Raw genomic sequence first — 22,651 nt, 5'->3', positions numbered from 1 at the left:
CAAAAAAAAAAAAAACCCACAAAAAACAAGGCCTTTTGTCTGGCATCTTAACAAAAAGATCAGAAAGACTTCTACATTTTTCTAGAAGAGATGGATTGAAAAATCTAGTCCTGAAACCCTTTTCATTCTAAGACTCAGGTTAAGTCTACAAAATCCCGGGCGCTGTCCTGTATCACAGAGCCCCCCGCAATGATTGCATTGCTTCTGAAAGCCCCGGGGAAAGGTTGGTACTGGGACCCTGGCTTGTGGTACTGACCTTGACTGCACGTCTTTCCGGTGTATCCCGGGAAGCATCTACATTTGTTCGGTCCCACGCACTCCCCGAACTTGCATCCGGGTTCACACAAAGCTGTGGAAAGGAAAGGCGTTTTGAGCGGGAGTAGATTGCACAGAGAAATGCACGTGTGTCACACTCAGCAGCCTTCTGTACGGCACAGAAATCTGGGGGGCCGTAGAGAGGATGATGTGCTGCTCCCTCTCGGGTCTGTTTTCCCCTTCGGGATGCTGGGGAGCCCTCTGCCTGTGAACGAGAGCACTCGCCCCATCCCGCACCCCCATGAACGCAAGCTTTTCCAAGTTTATCCTCACTTGGCTTAGCCCTGCCAGGCCTCCAAGTGGCATTCCAAGATCAACAAAGCCTCCCAGACCACAGCCAGATAGGTTTGCATCTAAACACAAAAACATTTAATAAAAGAAGTATAACGTGGGAGCTGGAAGAGAGTCCAGAGTAATTCTAGGTCAAGGTCGTCCTCCTTTCTGTCACTCACCTCTCTTTTCTCTTGCATATTGTTTGTCCTGCTTTTCTTTGGAATGAGCAAACTCTATTTCTTTATAATGTTTTATTTATATTTTGAGAGAGAGAGAGAGAGAGAGAGTGCACGCGCACGCGCGCGCAAGTGGGAGAGGGGCAGAGAGAGACACAGACAGAATGCGAAGCAGGCTCCAGGCTCTGAGCCATCATCAGCACAGAGCCCGACGCGGGGCTCGAACTCACGAGCCGCGAGACCATGACCTGAGCCATAGTTGGACGCTCGACCGACTGAGCCACCCAGCAAACTCTATTTTGAAAGCTGTACGTTATCAGTCAAAAGGATCAGCTTAAGGATGGTGATGGTGATGATGGCGTGAGGCAGGATATGCTTCTTCTGTGTCATTATTTTGTTTTGTTTTGTTTTGATGTTTGCACCCAGACGCCTGACACAAATGAGGCCCTCGCTTAATATTTGTTTGATGAAAGAAGTGGCAGGAGAAAGAGCGAGGCTGGAGCGTCTGTCTGGGTTGGGGGCAAGCAAAAAGAGTCAACGACGGTGGGAAGTTTGAGTCCGGCTCAAAGGAAGGAGACAGGGAGACGAAGTAGATCAGAAAAAAAGGAAAACGAAAAATGAAAAAACCCAAAGAGAGGAAGAGGCCAAAGGAATAATGAACGAGAAAGGAGGTAGGTAAGGAGTAGAGAGCCCTTAGCAGCTTCTGGATCTAGTAGGAGCCCAGGAAGCAGTCGGGCCCTGAACGGCTGATTCGGCCATTGCCCAGGAAGGCTACCTACCTCCCCTCTCGTTGATTTCCCGGCTCCGTAGGTCTACCTCTAAGCACGCCTGTTCCCAAAGACCCCAGTCTCTTCCCCCTCCACCACAGACCCTATTCTTTGTTAACGTCCACATTTATCTCCCAGTTACCCGGACTCAAAATGCCAGTCATCGCTATTCTCTTGTCCCCAAACCAATCCGTTGCAACATCCTATCCCTCCTTTTCCACCAAGTCATTCCTCGAACAGGTCTTTATCTACCTAAAGGGAACCACGCTGCCCACAGATGTCTGGGACATTACCCTGCACCCGTCTGTCTCCCGCTTCTCCCCGCCACAGCCCTGTGACCAAGTGCTTGACTGGCATGGGGTCTCACAGCCTAGCCCCTGCTTTGGGGGCAGGACAAACTCGGTGGTGGGGTTAAAACTCGAGCTGCCCGGGGATCAAGCCGAAGGCAGACTTCTCTCGAAACCACATCTTTGCCTGGCTTCTTCCCCTGCTTCCCGGCTCCCTTACAGATCTCTCCGGAGAGTGCCTCTCAACAGATTGTTTGTCCAGGAAGCCCCCTTACAGGCTCTGCTCCTAGGAAATCCGATGTCAGATACGACATTAAGCCGATATTCCAGAAGCACAGCTCTGATCATGCCAGGCCTTGTGCAGAAGTCACCAGATATTATGAACTGCCTCTAGGATACAGCATAGGTACCATCACCATGGCCTGGCTTCACCTTTGTTCATTCCCTTGGCCTACTCTGTTCCCTAGACATAGGCAACCCTGTGGTCAAACTAGATTGCCTACTCTTCTCTAAATCTACCCTTTTCTGGGGCGCCTGGGTGGCTGAGTCAGTTAAGTGACTCTCTGATTTCGGCCCAGGTCATGATCTTGCGGTTCATGAGTTTGAATCCCGTGTCGGGCTCTGTGCTGACAGTGCAAAGCCTGCTCAGGATTCTTTCTCTCCGCCCCTCCTCTGCTAGTGCACACGTGCTCGCAATCTCTCTTGTTCTCAAAATAAATAAATAAACATTTAAAAATTAATAAATGTGGGGCGCCTGGGTGGCTCAGTCGGTTGAGGGTCCGACTTCGGCTCAGGTCACGGTCTCACAGCTTGTGAGTTCGAGCCCCGCGTCGGGCTCTGTGCTGACAGCTCAGAGAACGGAGCCTGCTTTGGATTCTGTGTCCCACTCTCGCTCTGCCCCTGCCCCGTTCATGCTCTCTCTCTCAAGAATAAAAACATTAAAATATTTTTTAAAATAATAAATCTACCCTTTCGGCCTCTTCTCACCCACGGGCACCCCTTTTTCACCCTCCAATGGTTAATAGCCTCCTGATCCTTCAAAGACTACTTTGCATGACCTCTGCTTCCAGAAGCCTTCAGGGGTTTCTCTGGCCATGTGTGAACTTGAGAATTCCACAGACCTCTGGCGGGCCTCTCCCATGAAGCCGATCAGGTACCATCTTATTAAATAATTAGACATATATTTGGTTTCTATCCTTGACTTGCATCTCCTCTCTGATCCCAGTGCCTTCAGAACACAGACTTAAACATTCATCATTGTTCCTCCCGCTGCGCTTAGCGGTGTCGTGAACGTGTCAGACACGCAAACAGTTCTGAGTTGTAAGTAAAGTAAAAGGTGCAGAACTCTGACCAGGGCAACCTCTTATGGCTCTGAGCAAATCACAAGTGAGAAGGTCGGGAAAAAATGCTTCCCGGCAAATTGCTTTCACTTCTGGAGACAAAAGAGAATTCTGCTTTCCAGCGCCTATTTTGTTATGGATGTGTTCTTGGAGAGGCAGCCTTAAGTTCAGATGTTAGGAAAAGAAATCTGTTACTTTTTTGAGCCTTGAATACTTCTGATGGCTCCCTCGAAAGTTATTTTCAATGTGGGCCAGAGAGGAAAGCCAGGCCCAGGGCCAAATAGAACATGAGAGAAATGGTGAATAATATCCCCGCTGCTCTGAGGTCAAAACTCCAGCAAGATGTTTTCCATTTACAGTGACTTCGGATCTGTGATTCGAACAGCCAGGGTCCAGCACAGGGAAGTTTGGTTTATGTCTACAATGGCCTGAGGTTTAAGTGTCCTCCAACTAAAGTTCTTGTTCATCCTCCCTAGATTCCTCCAGATTCTCGGTGGGAATGCGTTCACGGACAGCTCTCAGCTCCGTATCTCATCGTGCTAAGTGCCGTACATTTGAAGGGTAACGATGTCGAGCTGAGCCATCCCGCCAAGGGCTAGAAAGTGCCAGCGTGGAGTCAGGGCCTCTGGAGGAAGGAACAGACAGATGGAAGTGACCTCCCAGGTCTGGGGTGTGATTCGGCTTGTTCGGGACGTGCGTTCTCGCCTCATTACCATTCAGCCCACACTCTGGCTTGGGAATCAGAGGTCTGGCAGTCGGGGGCTAATCACGCTGTTATTTGGTGCTTCAAGGAGATGACTTTACCGGCAAGAAGGACCACGCAAATTGGACGTGATACAACACGGATTTCAGATACAGAAATCATCGCAATGCAATACCTGAACCTTGGGCTCGGGCAGCAGGCGGAGGGGGCGATGGTCCCCCCGGCTTGCCAAACACGCACAGTGAGCATTTCGCTCGAACCCTGTGCGCATGCTCTTTTAACATCTTGCTTTAAAGCCTCTCCTGCCTGTGGTAGTACATTGTCCACAAAAACATCGAGAACGTGACCGGCTGGCTGCGCCACGGCCAAACTGCTCTGATTTAGGTACGGAACAGACCTTACCGCCCTCATTTATTCGCCAGAGACGTGTCAGTTTTACGGCAGTAGGTGCTGGGGTTTGTGCAACTGTGAGAGATTCCAAAGCACGCGCTCCACGTGGTTTTTGCCCCCTTCCACCTGACTGGCTTCAAATAAAAATGTGCTGTGTCTCGAAAAAGAATACAGCAACGTTTCATTCCTGCATCACCTGGTGCTTTCGGGGGCAGGGGAGTTACTGGTCCTTTCCGAATCAAGGGTGATTTAGGAGGTATTTTCTACGCGTGCCAGGGAACGAGCATATCCTTCGATATTTACTCTCCTTGTCCTCTGAAGCAGGGCTTAATCTCTCCACATGGAGGAAGGAGGGCCTCAGCCGGCTTACCCACCTTGCCCAAGGTCACAGACGGTGTTCTGAGTTCTCAGGACAATGTCCTTGATGGGGACACTATAAATCCCGGCAGTGTGAGGCCCCACCCTCTTTTTTTTTTTTAATTGACAAAGCCCCAGGAGAATGTTCTAACTTCACGGAGGTGGGCAAGAACGACCTCAACTATTTTTCTGGTATCTTTATACTCTTATCATCTGGGCACAAGGAGGCTGATGGTGAGAGATGTGGCATAATAATGAGCGGGTAGGAGCATTATCAGTGCCTTCCAGGGTTTTATAGATCTCAGTTATTATCAAGTTCTGTCTTCACCTGTGGTCTATCCGGCTATTTCTTAACCAGCTAGAGAGGAAGAGTTTAGGGCAGAGACAGAAAGAAGGTAGTAGTGTCACAAAAAGCTAACAGTTTTGCGCCTTACTGTTTATAATCCAGTTGTGTGTTGATCCTATTGAAGAGATTAAGGGCTTTGGGTTCAGGTATAGCCACCTGCTAGGGACATGGGGACCATGAGACCAGATTCCTGCCCTGAAGGAATGTACCCCCGGTCAGACAGTCAGCTAGGAGGAATGTGGATCGGATTCTTCCTCACTGTGACTGTGGGTTCTCACAGACAGTCATACAAAACAAAGAGGGGCGTCTGGGTGGCTCAGTCGGTTGAGCGTCCGACTTTGGCTCAGGTCATGATCTCGCGTTTCGTGGGTCCGAACCTGCGTCGGGCTCTGTGCTGACAGCTCGGGGCCTGGAGCCAGCTTTGGATTCTGTGTCCCGCTCTCCGCCCCTCCCCCTGCTCATGCTCTCTCTCAAAAATAAACAAACATAGGGGCGCCTGGGTGGCTCAGTCGGTTAGACATCCGACTTCAGCCCAGGTCATGATCTCGCGGTCCGTGAGTTTGAGCCCCGTGTCGGGCTCTGGGCTGACAGCTCAGAGCTTGGAGCCTGCTTCCGATTCTGTGTCTCCCTCTCTCTCAAAAATAAATAAACATTAAAAAAATATAAATAAATAAATAAATAAATAAACAAACATAAAAAAACTTTTATAAAAAAAAGAAAGTGACATAAAAGTATGCAAAGCCTCGTCCTCCCTAGCCCTCCTGAAAATGATCAGAGGCCTCTCTTGGGAGTTCCTCACACATGGTCTGAGAAACCGTATCCAAAGCAAATTACGGTTCCTTAGATTGAAATCCAGACAAAAGGATCAGAAAAATACTTAAAGTGTTTACCTATACGCACCTATCTCTTGAAATATCTAGAAACAGGCATAATGGACTTTAAAAATGTGAGTAACCAAACCATGAAGTAAATGGCTTACTTTCTGGTGTGTAATTGGAGCCTACTGGTTGGATGATTCATAATTAACAAATAGATTTCATTAGCAATCAGTTGGAACAATTATAACTAGAAGGAAGTATACCGGCCGGAGACTGACAGAAGTAACTCACAAGACCCTTCTCCTAAAGCAAATCCTGTCTAGGATGAAGGTAGCAGCCACATTTTGAACGGGAAAACATCTCACAGGAACCCGGACCTTGGGTATAGATATTTCCGTCCCTCTGCTGGGGAACCCACTGACAAGTTGGCGACAATTTACGGTGTCACAGGTAAAAACCTAAGGACGCTGGCCTCATACTCGAGCACAGGGTGGTCTGAGTTTTTATAAAATTACCTTCACAGCCTCCCCTGCTGTTCCTTCTCCAGCCATAGCAGCAGGCCAGCTTAGTTCCGTAGCGACAGAGCCCGGGCTGCGGTGTGGACGTCGACAGCCCACGATCCTTTGCACTGTGGGTCAAGAGCCACCCGTTAGTACTGAGAAAACAGAAAGGGCAACAGAGACCCTTTCCTGCTAGTCAATGAGCAGGAGAGATGACAAGTACCTGGTGAGTTTCAATAAACCCGCCCTAAGGGCTAAATTAGATTCTGAAAACGTCAATTTCAGGTTGCCAGCCTCTGCCACCATCCCTTACCAGCCTTCCCCGATCATAAGCGCCGTCCATTTCTTTCTTCTTCAGGGTTAAAAGAATTGAGTGACATAATCTATAAAACGAGGGCGCGTGAGAGGGGCCCAAAGTTGGTCTCCGGACACTCCGCGGTGCCAATTTTCCGCTCCAATTCCGCATAGACACAGTGGCGATCCAGGTCTGTGTCTGTTTCGCTGCCGAGGGCGGTAATGTGACTCCCTGGCCCCGCCGCTTTGTCCCAGACAAGAGTGCTGCATTCACCCCACTGGCCACCTGGGAACCACTAGACAAACTGGAATCTCCACACGCCACAGGCAGTTAAGAACTGGAAGGGCTCCAGAGACCCTTTGGCAAAGCCCTCTCATGTCACACATGAGGACACTCCAGCCCGGGGTGGGGGTGGGGGGACAGTCATGTGCCCAGCAGAGCCGGGTGTCGGGGAATCCAGCCCGGGGCAGGTTCTCGGTCCAGACCGCCTCCCAGAAACACCATTTGCTACACTCCTTAACTGTGGAGCAGGGAGTGGCAAATGTTTCTCATAAAGGGTCAGATGGTAAATATCCTAGGCTTTGTCATAAATACGGTCACACGGTCTCTGAACAGGCACAAAAGCAGCCAGACGGACAAGAGTAGGCAATAGCACACAGGTGCGCATAACTGGGTTCGAGAAACTTTCTTCATGGACACCAAAACTTGAATTTAATACACTTTTTGCGCGCCATGGAATAGTACCCTTCCTTTGGTTTAGCTTTAACCACTTAAAAAGATGCAAACCACTGCTGGCCCGCGGGCTGGAACTTGCCGACCCCTGATCCGGAGACCAGAAAGAGCGAGCCCGGCCATCAAGCGCCCCTCAGCATTCTGGGCCACGAATGAAGCTCGCCCACATTTACTTGCCCGCTGACCTAGTGTCGGACAGGGTTGCTACCAGCTTCTGGAAGAAAAGACTGGAGCTGTGTATTCTGTGGAGGGCTGGGATGGTTTCCTCCCGCGTGTTAAATACAACGTAAAACGTTTCCCGGGCTCTTTGACAGACAAGGAACGCACGCGTTACCACCCGCTTTCTGCTGCACGACTGAATTCTATGCAATAACACCTTAGTCAAGGTCGGGAAGTTACACAGCCTTGCGGTTTTCCCTTGTGGTCTGCCCCTCCCACCAGCCTGGTTCTTCCGTCAAGAGCCACAAAGATACGGTCTGGGACATTTCGTTAACCGAGAACACCGAACGCCAGGATGCTTTTAGTGTTTAATTTTTCTTCAAGGGGACTTTCTTTCATCTTCTGCTGAAGTTAATTTGACGGATTTATAAGTCATTCGCTCGACCATTTAGAACTGGGTTTTTCAACCTCCACGTGGCGGACGCTTTGGGCCAGATACATCTCTGCCGCTGGAGGCTGTCCTGTGCAACATCCCTGGCCTCTACCTACACACGCCAGAAGCGTGTGGGTTACACACCCACCTCTCCAGGTGTGGCAGGCGAAAGTGTCTCCATACATTGCCACACGTCCCCTGGGGACAAGACTGTCCCGTTAAGTCCCCCTGCAAGTGAAACCTTTACTCAGCACTTGCGATATTGCAAGCACTGTCTTAGACACATAGAGTGATGAAAATAGACCCACTGTTTTCTCTCTTAAATTCCCAATCTATTGTAAACAGATATATTGCAGTCGAGGACAGCATGGTAAGTATCCTTTGCGACACTTTCAGAGCTCTGACCGAGAAATAATACAGTCACCTGTCATAATCTGATATGGATATTACTAACAATTCTTCAAGGGATCCCACAAACTTTTTTTTTAATGAAAGAAAAAACTTTTAAAGTTCACTTATTTTGGGGGAGGGGGAGGGACAGAGAGAGAGAGAGAGAGAGAGAGAGAGAGAGAAAGAGAATCCCAAGCAGGCTCCACGCTGTCAGCGCAGAGCCCGACGTGGGGCTCGATCTCACAAACCATGAGATCATGACCTGTGCCGAAATCAAGAGTCGGACGCTTAACGGCTGAAGTATCCAGTTGCCCAAAATACCACAATCTTGACCTAGTCTGCACGTTACTAAGAATTCCCAAACAAGAAAGCGGACTACGGAACATAAAGTGTTATGTGTGTCAGTCCACACATCATGATGCACTTCAGAATCTTGGTTTAGTATTTTAAAAATTGATAAAATTGACATAATAAAACACAGTACGTTTTAGTATTCGCTGTTGGGAAACCATCACCATTATCTAATTCCAGAACAGTTTCATCCCTCCAAAAAAAAAAAACAAAAAAAAACAAAAAACCCCCAAACCACACCCATTCGTAGTTCCAATTTCTCCCCCTTCTATCCTCTGACAACCACAAATCTACTCTTTGCTTTGGGATTTGCCTAGTTTGGACGTTTCACATAAATGTAATCATATGTGATCTTTTGAGATTGGCTTCTTCCACTTAATATGCAAAAGGCTCATCTGTGCTGTGGCACGTAACAGGACCTCGTTCCTTTCTATGGCTGAATAATCTTCCATTGTATGGATACACCACATATGTTCATCCATTCAGCGGCTGATGGACATTTGGGTTGTTACTACATTTGGGCTATCACGAATAATGCTGCTGTGAACATTGCTGCACGACTTTTTGCACGGACACGTTTTCACTTCTAGGGGTGGAACTGCTAGGTCATATGGTAACCATGTTGAACTTTCTGAGGAACTGCTAGAATGTTTTCCAAGATGGCCGCATCATTTTACATTCCTGCCAGCCATGGACAAGCCTGCTGATTTCTCCATTCTTTTTTTTTTTTTTTAATTTTTCTTTTAACGTTTATTCATCTTTGAGAGACAGAGAGAGACAGACTGTGAGCCGGGGAGGGGCAGAGAGAGAGGGAGACACAGAATCCGAAGCAGGCTCCAGGCTCCGAGCTGTCAGCACAGAGCCCGATGCGGGGGTCGAACCCATGAACCGTGAGATCATGACCTGAGCTGAAGTTGGACGCTGAACCGACTGAGCCACCCAGGCGCCCCCCCTGATTTCTCCATTCTCACCAGAACTTGTTATTGTCCATTTTTTTTTCATTACAGCCATTCTAGTGGGTGAAAAGTGGTATCTTACTGTAGTTTTGGTTTGCATCTCCCTGATGGTAATGGTGTTGGGCATCTTTCATGTGTTTATTGGCTATTTGTGTACCTTCCTTGGAGAAAGATCTATTCGGGTCCTTTGCCCATTTTTAAATTGGATTATTTGTCTCAATGTCCTTTTTTTTAAAAAAAAATTTTTTTTTTCAACGTTTATTTATTTTTGGGACAGAGAGAGACAGAGCATGAACGGGGGAGGGGCAGAGAGAGAGGGAGACACAGAATCGGAAACAGGCTCCAGGCTCTGAGCCATCAGCCCAGAGCCTGACGCGGGGCTCGAACTCACGGACCGCGAGATGGTGACCTGGCTGAAGTCGGACGCTTAACCGACTGTGCCACCCAGGCGCCCCATCTCAATGTCCTTAAGATGTGAACACAAAGATTGAAACTAGTCAGTAAAAACAGCTATCCCCAAACCTTGGTGAATAAGGTAATGTAACTTTGTCTCACCCTGCAGAAAACTCTTCCCCCTAGAACTTCAGAGTTAGTTTCTTTTTCTTATTTTTCAAGTTTATTTTTGAGAGAGAGCGAGCGAGTGCACGCATGAGCAGGGGAGGGACAGAGAGAGAGAGAGAGAGGGAGACACAGAATCCGACACAGGCTCCAGGCTCTGAACTGTCAGCACAGAGAGTGACTTGGGGCTCGAACTCAGGGGTGGCGAGGTCATGACCTAGGCCGAAGCCACGCAGGCACCCCTCAAGACTCAGTTTCTTCACTACACATGCCTCTCATAAACATTGACAAAGCACGCACATCTGCTTTCTCCTTTAACAACCTGGAGCTGATGTTTGGGGAGCAGAGCAGACAGAGGAACTAACTCTGCCTGGGAAAGAAGAGGAAGGTGTCACAGGGGATGTTGACACTGGGGTTGGATTTGAAAGGAAAACATGACAGAGGTGCCCGGGTGGCTCGGCTGGTTAGGTGTCTGATTCTTGATTTTGGCTCAGGTCATGATCTCATGGTTCGTGAGCCCAAGCCCCGTGTCAGGCTCTGTGCTGACAGTGCGGAGCCTGATGGGATTCTCTCTCCCTCCCTCCCTCCCTCTCTCTCTCTGCCCCTCCCCAGCTCATGCTCGCTCCAAAAAACACAAACATTTAAGAAATAATAGAAATCAAAGAGAAAACATGACAAACAGGAAGACAGGGATGCATTTAGTTAGATTTCAATCTATCAACTAAAACCTTGGCGATGACCGTGGCCAACTTCTTGCCTATAGGTTTGCAAGGGAGGGCCTTACCTATTTCCCGACGCCCCAAGCTCAGCTTATTCAATAGGATGTGAATATGTACTGAGCGCTGAGCTGGGGACTGGGGATACAGAGATGAACATAGTCCCTGACTATGAGCTTTCAGACAAGAGGGTGAGGGTAATAGAGGCACTAAACATACTCCATCAGCTATAGAAGCTTAAAGCAAAGAGACACACTCTGGTTGAAGAGTTCCAAGATGTTCCCTCTGAGGGCGCAACCTTTCAGGGAAACGGAAGATGAACAGAAGTCAACCGCATGGAGTGAGGGAAAGAATATTACAGGCAGAAGTCACAGCACGAGTGCAGGGTAAGAGCTAAGAGACACCATGCTGGTGCTCGAGGAACCGAAAGAAGACGAGAGGATCGGAGGGAACGGAGGAGAGCGGGTTACAACGCAGAGTGCCGTGTTAGTCAAGCTAGGGCTATGGGGCCTCGTAACTGAATGGTCACACGGCAGCACGGAAGGGTTTGAAGTAGGGAGGTTATCTGATAACATTTTCCTTTAGAAAACTATTATCGTGGCAGCAGTCTGGAAAGTGGACGAGACGGAGGCAACACGGAAATAGGGATGCCAGCTGGCTTGGAAGATGCTGGTCTTTTGGACTGGAGCAGTAGCAGGGGCAGTGGGGAAAAGTGAATGGTTCAAGGTGGCACCAAAAGACTTGGTAATGGATGAATCTTCATTCATTCATTCACTCACTCATTCACTCATTCATTGAAACATTCAGTGTTTACTGAGAACCTACCATGTACCAGGCATTGGGATAGTCTCCAGAAGCTCAGCAGCGATCATGAGGAACGTCAGCTCTCAGCCTCACAGAGGTCGTATTCTGGTCGATCAGACGCGGAGTGTGAGAGGGATGCAAAAATGGGAAGATGGCAGGGTGTTGCTTCTGGAATGGGGAGCGTGGATGGAGGACCACATCCAGGAGCAGGGTAAATGAGGAGTTGTCTTTGGGACATGATAATTGTAAGGGCTCATTAGACGGGATGTTGAGGAGGAAGCTGGAGGTTGAGGCCAGAAGTCCAGGAAGCAGGACTGCATTCCGGAGGCTTCCGGAGGTACTTGATTACTGAGTCCATGGGAATGCATGTAGTGTAAGAAGAAAAGGCGGCTTGGGGCACAGCCCCAGGGAAACTAGCACGTGAAGGTGGGCCAAGGAGGGAGGGGAAAGGTCCAGAAAGAGACCCAAACAATGCTCAGGAAGGTGAAAGGAACACCAGGTTAGTACAGTGTCAGGAAAACTAAATGCAGAGAGCGTTTCTAGAAAAAGCAGGATCAGCTGAGGCTGAGTGGTTATAAAATATGACGGTTAGGACTACGGTCTCCTTCCTGAATTGGAATCTCGGCTCCACTATATACGGGCCTGTGACTTTCAGCACGTTACTTCACCTCTCTCTGTCTCAACGGATCTCAGCTCCACTATATACGGGCCTGTCACGAGATGATTGAATACGTATACGTAAAGGGCTTAGAACAGTGACGAACACGGTAAATGCCCTCTACCTGATCGCTCTCAGCAGCGCAGGATTATTATTAGATGTGTTGAAGAGGGTATAAGGTTTAAAACTGCCATTGACCCATAATCGACGAAAAGAATCTCAGTTTGAACTAGGTTTCTGCTTCAGTCCGAGTCCCCTGAGAAGCAGAACCCATGAGGGGACTAAACGTGCAAGGGTGTTATTACAGGAAACACCTGTGAGAGAAAACGGACGGGAGCCGGGGAAGGCTGGGACATCTATTGGAGCCCCACGGACGTCTGACTCGGAGTGGAGGGAACAGGGAAAAAAGTTGAGCGGAAGCATCCGAGGCTGCCGCGTAGTCTAAGGAAGGTTTGGCAAAACCGAGGGGACTCCTGGAGCCCAAGCTGACCTTCAGAGGAGAGTGGTATTTCCCACAAAAGGTCCTGCCTTAGTATCCCTGCCATGCTCAGCCTGGAAGGCGGCCTGGAGGGAGCAGCCCATGGGAGGCGTGGCCTTGCTCAAATGTGGTGATGGATTTTTCTTTTTTTTTTTTAAATATTTATTTTTGAGAGAGAGAGAGAGAGAGAGAGAGAGAGAGAGAGAGAGCACGAGCAGGGGAGGGGCAGAGAGAGACAGAGACACAGAATCGGAAGCAGGCTCCAGGCCCTGAGCTGTCAGCACAGAGCCCGACGCGGGGCTTGAACTCACGGTCTGCGAGATTCATGACCTGAGCCAAAGGCGGACACATAGCCCACTGAGCCACACAGGCGCCCCAAATGTGGTGATGGATTTCTAAGAGCAGAGTAGTCGGGGCCCTGGGTCAATTACACCCCCCCGGCAGTTGGGAGTCTGCAAGGCACATTCTTGTGGTTGCCACAGTTTCCACGCGAATTGACTTGTTAACGTACCTACGAATCGGTTTTCACCGTAAGGGGAGGTTATTATAGAATTTTACCTTAAAGAAAGTAACCTTAGGCATCAGCCCCCTTCTACCGTATCATTTTACACCTGAAGAAACCAGGGCCAAGAAAAAGACCGGGGGACTTTACATTGCATCAAAAGTCAGAGGGGAACACACTTCACCAAAGTATGGAAGGGGAACAGAGATTTCACCTCAAAATATGCTTCTTTGGCATAAGGGCTATTTGGGGCTGATTATTTTTTTTTTTTTTTTTTTAAATTTTTTTTTTTCAACGTTTATTTATTTTTGGGACAGAGAGAGACAGAGCATGAACGGGGGAGGGGCAGAGAGAGAGGGAGACACAGAATCGGAAACAGGCTCCAGGCTCCAAGCCATCAGCCCAGAGCCTGACGTGGGGCTCGAACTCACGGACCGCGAGATCGTGACCTGGCTGAAGTCGGACGCTTAACCGACTGCGCCACCCAGGCGCCCCGGGGCTGATTATTTTTAAGAAACAGCAGACATAGGAGAAGCTCTGAAAACCTGAGAAGGAGAGAAATCTCCACCTGTAAGGGTGTCCCCCTCTCTGTACCAGGAAGGGGATGATGGCTTTATTATTTTTTTTAAGTTATTTATTTTGAGAGAGAGAGAGAGAGAGAGAGCGTGAGAGCGCACACACAAGCAGGGGAAGGGCAGAGACAAAGGGAGAGAGAATCCCAGACAGGCTCCGCACTGACAGTGCAGAGCCCGATGTGGGGCTCGCTCGAACCCACGGACCACAAGATCATGACCTGAGTGGAAGTCGGACGCTTAACTGACTGAGCCACCCAGGTACCCCAATGATGACTTTAAATCTCAAGAAACTGTTATCAATGGAGAAGGCCAGGACTTAAATCTGTGTAACAGCCTTACCCTTGTTTACAGTGCTTTGCCTGGTAACCTCTCATAACCTGCTCCCCGCCCCCACCCTCAACATCATCTTTGGTCTTTAGCTGGAGATGTTCCTTAAATAACTCCATTTGGGGGAGTTATTTGGTTTTCCTGGGTCTCCCCATGTGCACAGCAGGTAGATACGTTATTACACTTCTGTTTGGTTTTCTATTAATCTTCTATTACAGGGGGAACTCAGTCAAGAACCTAGAACGGTAGAGGGAAAATCATTCCACCCTCCCGCGCTATTCATTCATCCATCTTTCCATTTGTTCACCCCAAATTTATTCAGTAACTACACATGTTAGGCACTGTAGTGGGCACTGAGACTCTAGACATATATAAGGAGCAGCCCCTGCCCACAAAGAACTTATAATCTAGGGATGAAGAGAGGCAAGTGAACAGATAATTACACTCCAACATGACAAATCTTATCCAAGGAGTAAGTTCTCAGGAGCTCGGAGAAGATAAAAGAATCGTTAGGTTCAGGTGGGCAGGTGAGGGGTTTTCTGGATGAAATGGGGGCCCGATGTGAATTCTGGTGGCTGACGGGACTTACCCGGGTAACACGAAAGGAGGCTGTTCGGTGGGGAAGATGTTCCAGGCAAAGAAGATAGCCTGTGCCAAGGCGGGAGCCACTAAGAACACGAGGATTGGTGGCCTATCAGCTAGAGCTCAGATAGGGGTGTGTGTTTAGAGCAGGGGAGTGGGAAGGGAAGTGGGGGGAGTACGGGGAGGAGAAGGTAGCAGAGAGATAAGCAGGGGCAGGAAAAGGCCCGCGACCATGCAGAACATTTTGTCCATCCCGAAGGCTCTGGAGAGTTATAGAAGGATTTCAAGCAGTTTGAAAACATCAAGGATTTTGCAAGACAAAGCAGCCTCTGTAGGCATAGGGTGAACTCAATAAGCAACAACATTACTGAAACTTGACACCAAAAGTGAAAATTAACAAGTGGGATGACTTCAAACTAAAAAGCTCCTGCACAGCAAAGGAAACCATCAACAAAATGAAAAGGCAACCTACTGAATGGGAGAAAATATTTGCAAATCATATATCTGGGAAGGGGTTAATACCCAAAATATATAAAGAGCCCATACAACTCAACAACAACAAGACCAACCTGGTTTAAAAAAAAAAAAAGGCAGATCTGAATAAACATTTTTGCAAAGACAGCCAGATGGCCAACAGGTATATGAAAAGATGCTCAACGTCACTCGTCATCAAGGAAACGCAAATCAAAACCACAAGGATAGATCACCTCATACCAGTTAAAACGGCTATTATCAGAAAGACAAGAAATAAGTGTTGGCGAGGATGGGGAGAAAAGGGAGCCCCTGTGCACCGCTGATGGGAATGTGAATTGGAAAACAGTATGGAAGTTCCTCAAAAAATTAAAAAGAAAACTACCATATGACCTAGCAGTTCCACATCTGAGTATTTATCCAAAGAAAATGAAACCACCCAGCTTGAAAAGATACACACACGCCCCATGTTCACTGCAGCATTATTTACAATAGCCAAGATCTGGAAACAACCTAAGTGTCCATTGACGGATGAATGGATAAAGAAAATGTGGTATATGGGGCGCCTGGGTGGCCCCGTCGGTTGAGCGTCCGAGTTCAGTTTAGGTCATGATCTCACGGTTCATGGGTTCAAGCCCCGCATCAGGCTCACTACTGTCAGTGCAGAGCCCGCTTTGGATTCTCTGTCCCCCTTTCTCTCTGCCCCTTCCCTACTTGTGCTTTCTCTCTCAAAAATAAATAAATCCTAAGAAAGAAAGAAAGAAAGAAAGAAACAAAGAAAGAAACAAAGAAAGAAAGAAAGAAGTTAAGAAAGAAAGAAAGAAAATGTGGTATATATACACAATGGAGTATTCTTCAGTCATAAAAAAAGTGTGAAATCTTGCCATATGCGAAAACATGGATGGACCGTGAGGACGTTATGCTAAGTGAAATAAGTCAGACAGAAAAAGACGAAAGCATATGAGCTCACTTCTATGTGGAATATAAATAACAAACAACAACAAAAAAAACACAAGCTCATAAATACAGAGAAGAGATGGGTGGTTGCCACAGGCAGGGAGGTGGGGGTAAATGTGAAATGGGTAAAGGGGGTCAAAAGGCATAAACTTCTAGTTATAAAATAAGTAAGTCATAGGGATGTAATGTACAGATGGTTAATAATACTATTTTGCATATTTGAAAGTTGCTAAGAGAAAAAGTCTTAAAAGTTGTCGTTACAAGAAAAAAAAAATTGCAGCTCTGCATGGTGACAGACAGTAAGTAACTTGACCTATGGTGATCATTTTGCAATAGATACAAATATTAAGTCATTATGTTGTACACCTGTAATTAATATAATATTATCTGTCAATTTCACCTCAAAAAAAAAAAAAAAGATTGCCAAAGCTGTTGGGATGTAAAATCACAACAAAAAAATTGAAATTGGTTGAAACACGATATTTTTTAAAAGCCTAATTAGAAACTTTGGGGAAAGAGTCCAGGGTCCTCTGTCTGAACAGTGCTCGCACATTACCGCAACTCTCCAGAGAAATTCTTCTTCTCGAGTTTTCTTGCTTTCCCATGCGTGTCTTTAGGTGAAAAGGTGAAGCTGGGAAATCTGAGGTGTATCAATTTCTCCCAAATCATCATTTTTGACGTTGGGTACAAAGCATCACTTGAAAAGCTCTCCAAAATGTTAACGACCCACTCTTGGGCCACCAAAGACTTGTTAATCAAGTAAGATTTCTTATCCGCTGTAAAGAGTTTCTTCCCCGAAAATGCATCTTAGCACTACAGCTTTGTTAGAAGATAACGGAGATTTGTTATTAAATCTAGCCTTATTCCCATTTGGTAAAAAAAAAAAAAAAAAAAAAAAAGGAAACAATAGTTAAGAATGAACTTATGATTGAGAACCATACAATGGATTCTGATGTCTGGGCAACTACAGAAATCAGAAAATACCAGTTCAGCCGACGGCTTCTCTGTAGCTGCAGCGACATGTTCTGTGCATATTTCCTAAAGAAGACCGAGCAGCCTGAAACAACAGCATAGGAAAAACCATCAGAGAACCACGCAAGTCCACAAACGAGCAACATGCCTTTTAATTCAAAGGGACAGCCACAAATGGGATTTTAGTGGTTTAATCATCCGATTCTACATCTGGTCAGGAAAATGGAAAACTAGTTTAAAGGCGGGGGGGGGGGGGGGACTCTCTGGCGGATAAAGTGGCTAATAATTACTTGTTGGTTTGTAGATGCCAGAGGAAATTGATTTATTACCCCAAGAATCCGGCTCTACATTCTATGTTTGCCGGGTTTTTCTTTTCTCTTTTTTTTTTTTCTGAAATGCACATATGCAGTTATTTAAAATTATGGATAAAAAAGTAAGTATTAAAATATTTCTGTTTAAGTTGAAACAATACGATTGAGGGGAAGAAAGGAACGCAGCGCAGGCAAGCATCTCGACAATACTAGCAGGGCACGTGGGCTTATAAAATCCTTTAAAAAGCGCTAAAAAAAAAAGGTTTAATCTATAGTTCTTTAATCTAGAGTTCTTGCACGGCATTGCAAGTTAATGTTAGCGAATTATTCAGATTACTTCCCTAGCATCCTCCTTCCACCTGTCTTTTGCTCTAATTCCTGTCCAATCACTAAGTTTCCCACCATTAATTCAATTATCGTTTTACTTTAATATCTGGTTGTATTCTGGATGAGGGACATACACTGTTAGGTTAAACTACATGAAATTTTTACAAGATGAAACTGGCCCCCCAAAATGGCCAAGTTTCTGAACTTTCGCGTTACGATTTAACGATCGTGGATGAGAACATTATAGGTACTCAGCAAATCGGCTTCTGTGTCTCCTGGGCTACACTATGCTTGCCCGCCAGCCTGCCAGTTAGGTGGGGTCACCATGACTGGTTTGGGCCCATCAAAAGTGGGCAGATCACCCCCAGGTCTGTTCACAAAGCCTCCCGTGGGATCCCGGACACGCTCCATTTCTAACAGCCCAATGAACAAAAAGGACTCTGTGGACCTGGAGGAAATGGCACTTTGAGATGGATGGAGCCTGGACCCGTGTGAAAACATGCAGCAGAAGTCTCTCAAACATGCCTTGGACTTCAAGGCAGGTGAAGAAATAAACTTAACCATGTTCAGCCACTGCAAACTTGAGATGGTTTGATACGGAAATTAGCCTACCCTGATCAACAGAGTAGTATCTCAAGAGCGATTTCCTTTCCTAAAGTCTAGCGCACATATTTTCCTCATACGTGCATCTGTTTTTTATTTCTTTTTATTTTTTATTTGTTTCTCATACGTGCATCTGTTTGCACAAATAAAATCTTACGAAACTATCAACATGAATTGCATTTAGTTCCCTGTTTAGTGAACCGTGTATTTTTATTTTCTTAATATACATATATATATTTTTTTATTTATTTTGGGGACAGAGAGAGACAGAGCATGAATGGGGGAGGGGCAGAGAGAGAGGGAGACACAGAATCGGAAACAGGCTCCAGGCTCTGAGCCAGAGCCCGACGCGGGGCTCGAACTCACGGACCGCGAGATCGTGACCTGGCTGAAGTCGGACGCTTAACCGACTGCACCACCCAGGCGCCCCTTAATGTTTATTTTTGAAAGAGAGACAGAGACGAGCAGGGAGCAGCAGAGAGAGGGAGACAGACAATCCAAGCAGACTCCAGGCTCTGAACTGTCAGCACAGAGCCCAACGTGGGGCTCGAACTCACGAACCGCGAGATCACGACTTGAGCTGCAGTCGGACGCTTCACCGACTGAGCCACCCAGGCACCCCAGCATGTATTTCTTAAAATGTACAAAACTGGCGGGGCGCCTGAGTGGCTCAGTCGGTGAAGTGTCCAACTTCGGCTCAGGTCGTGATCTCGCGGTTTGTGAGTTCGAGCCCCACCTCGGGCTCTGTGCTGATGGCTCAGATTCTGAGCCGGATTCTGTGTCTCCCTCTCTCTCTCTGCCCCTCCCCAACTTGTGCTCTGTCTCTCAAAAATAAATAAATGTAAAAAAAAATTTTTTTTTGAAATGTACAAAACTGGAGCAGCGCATTCCAAGATACGAAGGAGGCATGCTTCCGGCACAGTACGAAGCACTGGAATTTAATGCATAACAGACTATAATGTGCTCGTATGCATTTGGCTGGATTACCTAACCTGCTGGGACCCGATAAACGTGGGGTCATCAATCCAAAGGGATTTACGAACCTAGAAAGAGAATTCCTGATCGTGGGCTGAACTGACCCCAGCAACATCCTCGGCCATCTCGGGAGGTCTGGCCTGGTCGGCTAGAGGCGGTCTCTCTCAGATCTCTCTTCCTGAACAACGTTTGGCATATCGGAGGCCCAGGGAACCTGTTCCCGAGGCAGGGACGTGTCAGTGTAGATGAGCAAACGTCTGTGGAGAGGAGGCTCTGAGCTGTGGGAGTCTGAGCTAAATGCCAAACTGTCCCCAGTTCCTTTAACGCGTTATACAGCTTGCTGTCTACACTGATCAAATTAATCACGAATCGCCATCTCCACAGCTGAAGTTAATTTAAAAACATTCCAGGGATTGTGTAAGTAGTGTAGTATGTCTTTATGGGATTCCTTATTTTCCGCAGAAATATACTGTGCCAGAGTTCTTTGCTTGCTGATGGTCAGGTTCCAGGAAACTTTAGGCTACTCCTTCTACAAGACAAATTGAGGAGTTAAAACTTCTTCCGCTCACGTTTATATATGGCCAAACAAATGAAACGAAATGGTTTCTAGAGAGGGGCCATCAGGTCCGGCCATGAGGTCTCTTTGCTTTGTTTCCTTTTGTGTTTATCAGAACTCCCAGGACGGCTGGCCCATTGTACCTAACCGGTTAGGATTAATTCTGATTTCCGACACATCTTCAATATCCAGAGCCCAAGTCCAACAGGCCCAGGGATGCCCCAAAGCGTCTCACCTTCCCAGATGCGAAGCCACTGAAGAGCCTCATCAAAAAATGCCCGGACTATCACGTGTGCCCCGGGATGTGTCCCTTACCTTCCAGTCTCCCGGGTCATGAATGGTAGTGTAATACGTGGTGCCTCCCATGGCTTCCTCCATTTCTCTCGCTTGCCTTCCAAGCTCAGGAGCCGGTGGAAACTGGGCATGGGGGTGGTCCTAGTTCGGGCTCTTCCAGAGGCCGATCGAAACAAGGGTCTGAATACAAGTGGTTAGTCGAGGAGGGAAGGGCATGGGGGCCAAGGGCAGAAAATGGAGTCTGAGAACTAGGCAACGCTAGATCAAACAGGGCCTTCTACACCATCTTAGATGGAACAGATTTTATTCTTCATCCAATGGAAAGCCACCGAAAGGCTTTAGGGAGAGGGCTAACACCATCTGATTTAAATTTGAAGAGGAACACTTTGGGACTGAACTAGAGGGGACACAAGAAGCAGGAAAGGGATGCTACTGTAGGGGTTCAGGTGACAGATGACGGTGATGTGGCCGGGTGGTGGCAGGCGAGAGGGAGGCCAGGAGATGGGCTTGGGACGCGGTCTGCAATGGGATTTAGCGCCAGACTGAACAGAAGAGGGGAGAAGAGTGAGTTGTCAGGAATGATGCCCAGGTTTTGGGCTTGAACCAGTGGGGATACTGTTTGTTCTGGAAGAGAGAGACTGGGTGAGACGGGGGGCAGTGAGTTCTGGGGAGCCGATCTAGAGCTCAGTTTGGGATGTCCTGAGCTCAACGGGACATCCCAATGGACAGGTCAAGAGTACAGCAGACAGCACCTGGGGCTTGATGCTGACATTCTGAAGCCGTCTACACATAGATGGCATTGAAACAGCTAGAACTGGAAAGATCGCCTGGATGGAGTATAGATAAGGAATAAACTCGGGTCACAGATGGAACTCTGCGCAAATGGAGGCTGATGAAAGAGGCTGAGGAGTAACCAGCGTGGGAGAAGGAAAACCAGAAAGTGTGATGTGGTGGTTTTAAGACATGCCCACAAATTTTTTTGTCAGTCCTCCTTTCAAAAGGTGAAGCCCACGTCCCCACCCCTTATGTGGGACTGGACTTCGTGCCTGGCTTCAGACGAAGAGATCATGGTGGGCGCGATAGAGGCTCACTTCTGAGATTAGGACACAGAAGGCGTAGCAACCTTCGCCTTCTCTCTCTCTCTCTCTCGGATTTCTTGCGATGTGGAAGTCTGCTGACATGCCATGAGGACCCTCGAGCAGTTCTATGGAGAGGTCCACAAGGCCAGGCGCTGAGACCTCCTGCCACCGGCCACTGAGGAGCCGAAGTCTCCTGCTGTGGTCGGGTGAGTGCGCCATCTTGGAAGCAGACCCTCCAGCTGGAGTCCAGCCTTCTGAGGACCACAGCATTGGCCGACAACTTGGCTGCAACCCTGTGAAAAGCCCCAAGCCCTGTGCAGCTGACGTGCTCCCGAACTCCCAGCTCACAGAAACCATGAGGGATAAGAAATGTCGTTTGAAACCTCTGAGCTTTGGAGTATTCTGTAGAATGGCAGTAGAAAATTAAAATTAAAACCAAGCAAAGGGACTACCCGAAGAGCAGAGGTGATGGTCTCTGTAAAGATATTTGGTGCTTTGGTATGATTTTTAAGGTTGCATTTGTTTTCATCAAGTCTGAGGCGCCACGGATCATAAGCGCGCTAATATGTACATCCGGAAAGGAAAAATACTGCCAGTCTCACTGAACTATGGGCCACTGCCTTAAAGATAATTCAGGGCAATTGTGTGATCATTCTGAGCTTGAATTGGTCATGATGGGGTTAGCTTTACAGAACGCGGCCTGCAAGGCCCCCCCCTGCTCTCTGCTCTCACAACCGAGCCCACGTCCCGTGGCCCAACCCACAGGCTCCCTGCAGCCTGGTTCCAGCTCGCCTTCTTGGCTGCCCCTGGGCTCGTGACCCCAGATGCTGGCCAGTCCACTTCCTATCTGGGCCCAATGCCTTCCTTTCACATTCCTCTTGCAAGTATGTATCAATCCAGCCAGCCACTCATTTATTCCTATGAAACATCTACTGGGAATTAAGCAGTGGAATCCTGGCTTTCTGCCCTCTGTTTTCTATCAGGTGGGCTCATATTCATTGCGCAAGGACAGTTTAAATGTCAGCCCCTGTCCTCCACTTTCCCTGACTCACGCAGACTAAATTTCTCCTATCTGGTTTCTATGGAATGTTTCCTATGTTCTCTATGTTCTCTCCCCCCCACCGTACACACACACACACAAATGTGTATATAGTTTTATACGTGTATATATATACATAAACAGACGCAGTTCATCTGTGCACAACGTGGGAGTTAGGGGCGCTGGCCCCCGACACAGTCAAAAATCCTTGTATAACTTTTGACTCCCCCCAAATTGAACTAATAGCCTACCGTTGACTGGAAGCCTTCCCGATAACAT

The 22,651-nt window shown here is 47.7% G+C and overlaps 1 protein-coding gene across 2 annotated transcripts in view; it reads right to left on the bottom strand.

Annotated features, from left to right (window-relative positions):
• Positions 1-22,651, bottom strand: part of EGFL6 (EGF like domain multiple 6) — a 57,304-nt gene that overhangs the window by 27,725 nt on the left and 6,928 nt on the right. For both annotated transcript variants that reach the window (XM_043569807.1, XM_043569808.1), the window contains exons 2-3: positions 6,288-6,400; positions 257-349 (exon numbers count right to left, since the gene is read on the bottom strand). In XM_043569807.1, the coding sequence (XP_043425742.1) occupies positions 257-349; positions 6,288-6,400 (206 nt within the window). The remainder of the gene's footprint in view (positions 1-256; positions 350-6,287; positions 6,401-22,651) is intronic.

The sequence above is a fragment of the Prionailurus bengalensis genome, chromosome X (genome assembly GCF_016509475.1).
Source record: "Prionailurus bengalensis isolate Pbe53 chromosome X, Fcat_Pben_1.1_paternal_pri, whole genome shotgun sequence".
NCBI classification, from domain to species: Eukaryota; Metazoa; Chordata; class Mammalia; order Carnivora; family Felidae; genus Prionailurus; species Prionailurus bengalensis.
This window is presented reverse-complemented; position numbering and strand designations above follow the sequence as displayed.